The sequence below is a fragment of the Pteropus vampyrus genome, unplaced genomic scaffold (assembly GCF_000151845.1).
Source record: "Pteropus vampyrus isolate Shadow unplaced genomic scaffold, Pvam_2.0 Scaffold23, whole genome shotgun sequence".
Taxonomy (NCBI): Eukaryota; Metazoa; Chordata; class Mammalia; order Chiroptera; family Pteropodidae; genus Pteropus; species Pteropus vampyrus.
In genome coordinates, this window is record NW_011888804.1 from 2268272 (window position 1) to 2276891 (window position 8620).

An 8620-nucleotide genomic window follows, 5' to 3' on the forward strand; every position below is an offset into this window, starting at 1 on the left:
GGATGCCCTGGGTCCCTGCCTGCCCAGCTTGCTGTTAGCTTTGAGAGGAGTCCTATTTCGTGGCAGCTAGGGGTGAGGGCAGCTACCAGGGGGCTGACCTGAGCCCCACCTGCAGGGGCGCTGTTGTTATTCTTGAGCCTTGAAGACTTGCTCCAGTTCTATCTGTTCTAACCGTCTGGACCTCGTCATTCCTTCTAGGTGACCCCAGCTGCCACTCCCACCCCCAGTGTTGGCTCTTTGCTCCCATTTGCCTTAGCTGTGTCCTGATTTCTTGGGATTCTCTTGAGAATGAAGAGTGCCTGAGGTCTGCTCCGCCTTCTTCCTGAAAGACACCTGGATCTTCTCTTGGGGAACAGCCATGTGGCTCAGGATGAGGGTTAATCATGTGACCCAGCTCTGCCAATTAGAGCACTGTATCTCTTTCAGGGTTAGTTAGGTACCCCATAGGCCCTGTTCTTGGATTTGTGTGGAGCTAGGAGAAAGAAAAGTGCCTCCTTTCCAGTAGGATCACTGAGGGGATAGATGGGAGACATTCGGCCACTGAGAGCCGAGCAACGTGAAGGAAAGCAGAGCAGTGGAGAGGCCTCCTCAGTTCTGCTGGCACCGTTTGAGCTCCTGGATGCAGCAATGCCTGAAGCCCTTGGACTTCTTAATTATGTGAACCCATTTGTTTCCTAAGTTGGAATTCTTACAGCTTTAAATAGTGAATGCTTTAACAATGACTTTGGTCGCTCAAAAGCAAGTCAGTTCATGCCCAGGCCTAGTACTTGGACCTTAGACAGGGTCAGAAGTCAGTACCCCTCCCCCAGTTTGCCAGGAGAGAAGTACAGCCAAAGTCTGCTTTATCTAAAATTAGAAATTAACCTCTTAAAATGAACAGTTATGATTTTTTTTTTTACCAAAATGAGCCATATTGTTAGCATGCCTGTGAGGCCTCTTCCTCCTACATTGTCGTGGGGCCTAAGTGCATCTGCGGGAGAAACATTCCAGTGGCATCCTAAAGGAAAGGGTGTCATGGCAGCCGGGCCCTACAAACACCTGAGCTCCTTGGAAGAAAGGGCTCTGGTCCTCTAGTTCACATTCCAGTAAAATATGGCCCTTGATAGACATAGTCCTGAGTAGCTGCAAAGATCTATTTTAAATAAAGAGTCACTGAGATTTAATAATGACAGCAGGGCCCTGACTAGCTCACGCCCTGCCTTTGTGGGAACTAGCAAAGTGCCTTCTTACTCAGAGCACATCTGTCAGAGAAACACTGAACGAGTATGTGACCTCCTGTTTATTCGAGCATGGCCTCTGGATGGATTTCCATCTGCGGGATGTGTGGCCACGTGGCATCTATACGCCACCCCGGCTGCAGAGAAGATGGAGGTAGGTAAATGAGGCAGCCACACAGCTGGCGGGCAGGGGCAGGGGTGGCGGCGTCACTCGGTGAGAGCAAGAGCCACCCTCCCCTGCAAAGACAAGCCCAGGTCAGGCAGGGGCCCCTCCCTCAGTCCTTTTCTTCTCCGTGGGTGATGATGTGCACCAGGTTCTTATAGTCCAAGTTGCCGGTCACGTCGGGGGGGAAGGCGGCGAACATCTGATCAATCTGCAATGAACCAGCAGGACGTGCTGAGGATGATGGGAGAGGAAGTGGGAGGGTGGGCTGTGTTCGGGGCAGGCCTGGGTCGGGGTGCAGTTGGGATGGGGTGTAATAGGGTCATCAGGGAGAGTGGGGTGTGGTAGATATGGAGACATGCCACTTAGATCCCCTCCAGAAAGTCCTTGTCACCCAGTTGCTGCAGAGACGCGGGACCCGAAGTCACGCCTCCCTGGGGCAGCCCACAGACAACCTGACTAGTGTGCGGCCTGGCCTGGGACCTCTCCCAAGGACTGTTATAGTGCCAGGGGGCATCGACGGAGACACTCTTTGGGCCGGAATCTCGGGCCACTGTCTCTCTCTGTGCCCTCCTGCTTCCTTGCCCTTCTTTCCACAGGTGCTGACCTCAAAGGCCGCCCTGCAGGGACGTTTCTGGGAACCCGACCTATGACAGGTAAAGCAGGATCGCAAACTCCTGTGCGCAGAGGGTGCCGGGTAGAGGTATAAGGGAGCAAGGTGGGCCTGGTGGGGACTGTGGCTAAATGGAGACGCACAACCCATCCGCAGAGGTGACAGCTGCTCAGGGCCAGCTAAATGTGGCCACACAGGCAAGCAGGTCAGACTCTGAGGGAAGCTGATTCTTTGTGGGGAAACTAGACATCTTGATTTTCAAAAGAACATGCGATTTCCACATTTTAAAAGTATTGGCTAATTAGTTTCAAAAAAACATACTGACTATTGATAGCTAGCACTTAACATTGTCCTTATCATGTGTCAGCACTTGATACGTATTAATTCATTTCATTCTCACAATGTACTATGAGGTAGGTTCAGTTACTGTCTCCACTTTACAGATGAGGAAACTGAGTCAGAGAGAGGTTAAGTAGTAGCTTGTCCAAAGTCACAAAGCTGGTAGGAAGTGAAGGCAGTTGAGTTTTGGAGGGAAAAATCTAAATAAAATTTTTAGTGAAATGTGGAACTTGATAGAATCAAGCCTGAGGAGGGGTTATTTTAAATAGACTCCCTGAGGTTCAATAATAATATTGACAAGACTGTTGCTTGTTCATACAGGACCTTTGGCTAATTAGCATAAGTGTCCCCTCCTCCAGGCACATTACTGCCACTTGCCAAAAAAAGTCATATATACTGATTTTTTAAAAAAAATTGTAATGAGACACTTTACTGCCATCTGCTGGAAAACAGTCACAACCAATACATACTCTTCGATGTATATTACCAGAACGGCATCCAGGAGAATTGTGCAGTGCACGGCCTAGACAGCAGGACGTGGTGCCCTGCGCGCCACCCTTACCGCATCAGGAAGTCAATGCTCTAACCAGGGCTCCATGCATTATGAGGAAGGTAGACCTGGGGTCAGACAGATCTGAGTTTGAATCCAGGCCCTGAGATTATCATTAGTGCTTTCCTTTTAGGCAAATGACTTGACTTTCCTGGGCCTCAGTTTCCCCATCTATAAAATGACACTAATGCTAATCCCTACCTCACAGGGTGATGAGAGAATGAAGTGAGATAAGGGCCCAGTAAACAATAGCAGGTTCTCTCTTGGTGTGGGGTCAGAGGTGTTTTAAGAAAGAGACAGATGGAGTCCCCAGAAGGGTAATGTCAGGAGCTGGGGTGCAGAGAATGGCCAAAGGGCCTTGTTACCTCCTCCTTGGAAAATCTCTCCGCCTGCGTGGTCAGCATCTCCTTAATGCTGCAGAGAGACAGGAGCAGGTGTTGGTGACAGGCATGTGTAAAGCGAACAAGGCCCCCCACAACCTCCCCCACAGAGCCTACTCACTAATCAGCCTTGAGCACCCCTTTGCCTTCAGGATCAAACACTTTGAATGCATTGAGAATGGTCTCCTCGGGGTCTGCCCCTGAAACAGAAAACGGTTGAAACGTCCAGGAGCAGCTGGGAACCTGTGGTCCCCCAGGACAAGTCCCTAGTCCCCCCAGGATGGGGGACCAGAGCAAGGCTGTTTTGTTGGAGGAAAGATCCTGCCTTCCTCTGAGCATTGAGCCTTGATATTTCGAAAGAGTGGGCCAAGAATCCAGTTATTTCTGAGCAAACCCAAGGTCAAACGTGGATCTAGATTTAGACAGATTGAGATTTGAATCCTGACTCCACCTGTTAGCTGTGTGGCCACAGGCAAATGACTTTCTGTCTCTGAGCCTTGGTTTGCCATCTGTAGATGGGATGAGAATAGACCCCACCTCCTGGATGCTGTTAAATGAGGTGATGCATGCAAACGAAGTGCTACCATGAGATCAGGCTCGGATACACCTTGGAGCAATGTTAACTGCTATTTTTATTCTCCCCGCCCCAAAAGGTGAAGACATAAAGACAGAGAGAGAGAGAGAGAGAGAGAGAGAGAGAGAGAGAGATGCACATGAGCTTACCCTTCAGTTTCTCCCCAAACATCGTTAGGAACACCGTAAAGTTAATGGGACCTGGAGCTTCCTTTATCATGTCATCGATTTCCTCATTTTTCACATTCACACGCCCTAGGGCAGGAAACACACACTCAGGGCCTCCGAGCTGGTACAGAAACAGCTCTTAGGACACTGGGATTTGCTCTTGTAATTTCACTTCAGGGAATCCAGTCTAGGAATAATCAGAGACGGAGTAAATGGGCCAAAGATTCACGGGAGAAGATGTTCTTGACAGTGTTATTTATAATAGCCAGACAACTGGAAGCAGCCCAAACATCCGATGTGGGAGGGGTTAGTTATTTTTAAAACAGTATCTTCAGAATCTAGAACACTTTATACAGATATTTAAATATTTTACTCGAATGAGAAATGCTCATATACATTAGCTCTCCTAGCCGGAGGTGGGAGAGACAGATCAGAATCACTGGAGGGCACTTGTTCAAGTTATCCCCACTATACCACTATTCTGCTATACCTGCTCTAGCCCTTGCCACAAGCCCATATAGGACAGGATCTTTTTGAAAATTAGAAAAAGACAACCCTTCTTAAGATAATTTCTGTTTTAAATACAAAAATCTACAGCGGCTACAAATATGAATAGTACTCTGTAGTACTGGGCAGCGCGTGACCTGTGCTGTTGTTCACGGTGTCCCTGAGTCCTGGTGGCACTAGGGCGGTGGTGAGTGGTGGCAGGTTAGATGTGTGTATTTTGAAAAAGCTCCTCACACTCATGCCCACACCGTCGACATGTTAAATTTTAAAAAGCTAAATATAAAATAGAATGATTCCAATTATTTAAAAAAACAGAACCCCACCACCCAGATATATCTAGGAAGACCCTAGAGGCTGAAATGTTAGCATGGAATGTGGCCTAATAGGTAATGTTTATACTTTTCTAAATTTTCCAAGTTTCCTATTGTGAGCTGGCATTGCATTCAAAATTACACACACACACACGAAAGTTATTTTAAAAGAAAAATAAAAGATATGTGAAGACGAAGATTAAACCCTTCTTTCCTATCCTCTGAAATTTGTCTTAAAGGCCAGTTGTGGTTGAGCTGTTTCTCTGGAAAATGACAAGCTCTTCACCTTTGCAGGGGTCCCACCACCCGCCCCTTGTGGGCATGGGATGAGGAGGACCCTCCTGCGGCCTGGAGGGCATGGTGACTTACCAAGAGCAGCAAAGGTATCCCGGAGATCGTTCTTGTCGATGAAGCCATCCCTATTCTGGTCCATGATGGTGAAGGCCTGTGACAGGGAGGTGGTTGGCTAGTCAGCCCAGGAGAAACTGGGCAGCAGGAGGGGAGTAGCCCAAGAAGCTGGGCCACAGGCTGTGGGAAGTGGGTTTCTGGGATTATCAAGGAGCATCGAAGGACACAACATCCAGAGCCAAAGATTTAAAGCAGTCTGGCAGCTCCTCGAAATGCTAGGCATAGAGTTACCATATGATTCAGCAGTTCCTCCGCTAGGTATCTAGTCAAGAGAATTAAAACATCTGTCCACACAAAACCCGAATACGAACGTCCATGGCAGCACGATTCATTATAGCCCAAACTGGGACCAGCCCACATGTCTGTCAACAGACGGATGAATAAACAACATGTGGTCTAGTCATACAATGGAATGTTATTCAGCCATAAAAAGGAAGGAAATAATGACACATGCTACAACATAGGTGAGCCCTGAAACATGATGCTAAGTGAAAGAAGCCAGACACAAAAGGCCACGTGTTCTGTGATTCTTTCTCTATAAAATGTCCAGAATAGGCAAATCCATAGAGACAGAAAATAGATCAGTGGTTGCCAGGGGCTGGGGGAGGAGGGAAGTGGGGAGTGGCAGCTAGCGGGTATGAGCTTTCCTTTTGGGGGGATAAAAATGTTCTAAAATTAGATGGGGATGATGGTTGCAAAATTCTGTGACTATACTAAACACCCACTGAATTGTACAGTTACTTTAAAATGGTGAGTTTATGGTTTGTGAACTACCTTTATAAAGCCGTTATTGAAAAAAGTCAAAAACTGGGGTCTCACCTGCCCCTCAGACTCACAAGCCACATTATCTATAAAACGGGGCTGGTAATCTTTGCCCATTAGCTGGCAGGGAGACTCCAAGAGCTTTGTAAAAGCCCAGGTATTTTACAAATGATGTGTCATCTCTTCGTTTTTTGAGTTCTTCATTGCAGCTGGTTCCTGAAGGTATTTGCAGCCCCTGCCCACACCCCCAGCAGCTGATCTCATTCCAGAAGCCGGGACAGGGTGAGGGAGAAGGGGTGGTGTACTTTTCTGTCTGGAAGGTGACTATTTCAAGTTCAGATATGACATTTCATCCCAGGAATTCCTCTTTCCCTGGTGGCCTATGGGACATGGCATTCCTGTGATCTGAATGTTAATGGGGACAAAAGGCACAAGTGTTCATGTCCCATTTGGAAACCCCAGTGGGTTCCCCTTTGATATAAAACGCACTGGCCTCTCTAGCATAGCTTTAGCATATTTTCCTCTGAGGGGGCAGGTGGGAGTGTGGATGACCCAGTGAGAGCCATTATGACTGCTGGAAAAAATATTCAGTCTGTCCTTCTAAGCCTCCCGGCAGTGGCTTAATTTTGCCTCTCTGGTCCTTAGGTTTGTTTAATAAGGCACAGTCCCATAGAATGTGATAGAGTTTCATACCCAGCTGGTATTCAACAGTCAAAGACTGTAAAATTTAAAATCCAAGAGATACTGCTTTTCATCTCTCAGATAGGCAAAAATAATATTTTAGATAGTTAATGCCTCTTGGAGATGTGGAGGATGAAGACATCTAAGCAAGAGGTCCCTGCAGAGAATGCAGAAAGAGAGGACTGTGCTCCCTCACGGCCGAGGGTCTCCATCCTGGCCAAGGACTCAGTGCTGCACCTACCTCCTTAAATTCCTGGATCTGGGTCTGTTCGAACATGGTGAACACGTTGGAATTGGCGCCTTCTGCTCTCTTCTTGGCTTTCTTGGGTGCCTGGGGGACAAAAACGACAGCGATGGAGAGTCGGAAGCTGGAAATTAGAAAACTAGGCCAGGCCCTATCTCTGGTGAGCCTCAGCTGCTCATCTGTGGAATGGGGATATGGTGCCCACACTCGTCTCAAAACTGTGACGCTGGCAGGATAAAAGGACACTAAATGACATTTCTCTAAGGCCCCCTGGTTCTGGTGGATCGTGAGAAATTGTGGATCCTGCAGCAGCTCTTTTTAAAAACTGGAAGAGGTGGAGCTGTGTCTCTGGGGATGGAGGCCACGCTTCCGGATCAGCCCTGGCAGAGTCCAGCCACTTTTGTTCTGATGCATTTCACAAAAAGTTCCACAATGCACAGGAGGAAAATTGATTGGAGGGGGAAAAAAATTCAGGCTCACTAAAGCATGAGGAATGCCGAGATGAAATGACACTTTTTCAGGGTGTTAAAACCTAACCGCTCCCCCCACCCCACAATTCTGTCTTGATCCAAATGGCAGCGAAATCTTTCTAAATGGTCTGGCCGTACCCCATGCAAACAGTACAGGGAGCGAGTCAACATTCCACCCCCCATTCTCTCCGGCTTTAAATAGTTACAGCAGACGGTTACCCACTGTATGGATGTTATTTCATTCAACTCTCAGAACTACTCTGTCAAGTAGATGCTGTTCTTACCGTCACCATTCTACTGCGGAGACAACTGAGGCTCAGACAGGTCGGGTCCCTTGCCCAAGGTCACACAGTCACAAAAAAAGCAGAGCTGGAGTTGAACTTGGACCGTCTGACTCCAGAGTCTGTCTGCGCCCCTTAACCACACTCCTATGCTGACCCTAATTTGGGGGCTTCCTGCTTTGGGAGGGGGACACCTCACCAAACAATACATGGAGAAAGGTTTTAATTTTGCAAGTTCAAAAGGTGAATACAAAAAGATCTTTTCCCCAGCTGCCTGAACAAGAGACGAGAATTACAATTTGATCCTTAAAAGCATTCAATCCCATTTTGCAAGCCCTGGGAGTTATCGATTCCTCGAGAGGTCAGTAGACGAGCCATAAAAAAGCCAACTCTCTTATTTTGTTTTTGCAAGTCCCGGGAGCTGCTGTTATTTGTGGCTTATCAGGGCATTGATTGGGGTTCCTCTGTGTGCACACAGCGAGCAGCACTTTCTTCACCAGAACCTGGGGTCCTCAAAAGCCGCCTCCCCCCTGCTGCCTTTGCTCTGGTCCTTTGCTTGTAGGTGGTGTCCCCTTCTAGCCCACCCGGCATCAACTCACCTCGCAGAGCCCTCGATACTCACCATGGTGAATAGGACGCAGTACTGGTTCCTCAGGAAAATCCCACAGGCTGCCCACTCTCCTCAGCCGGAACAATAAATACTTCCTCCCCGTGTTTAAAAATAACCCCATGACCACTTTTGGCAGTAGTAGGTGAGGTAGGCACCACCTAAGGCCCCCCCACCCCATGCCGTTCTTCTGAAGTCAGGGCAGTTCACCCGCCTCCTAGTGACACTTGAGACCCACAAAGGCATTCAAGGTTAAAAAGACAGGCGGCTGGGTCACGGAGAGAGATGCTGCACACTTTCTGCAGTGCTTGGGCAGGCGACACTTGTGCTTGTCAATTTTGAGAGA

The 8620-nt window shown here is 48.1% G+C and overlaps 1 protein-coding gene across 1 annotated transcript in view; it reads right to left on the reverse strand.

Annotated features, from left to right (window-relative positions):
* Positions 1-1492: 1492 nt before the first annotated feature.
* The window catches only part of MYL2 (myosin light chain 2), an 8159-nt gene continuing 1031 nt past the window's right edge, over positions 1493-8620 (reverse strand). Inside the window, exons 2-7 of the mRNA XM_011355789.1 lie at positions 6914-7003; positions 5191-5266; positions 3986-4090; positions 3384-3462; positions 3248-3296; positions 1493-1591 (exon numbers count right to left, since the gene is read on the reverse strand). Of these exons, the coding sequence (XP_011354091.1) occupies positions 1493-1591; positions 3248-3296; positions 3384-3462; positions 3986-4090; positions 5191-5266; positions 6914-7003 (498 nt within the window). The remainder of the gene's footprint in view (positions 1592-3247; positions 3297-3383; positions 3463-3985; positions 4091-5190; positions 5267-6913; positions 7004-8620) is intronic.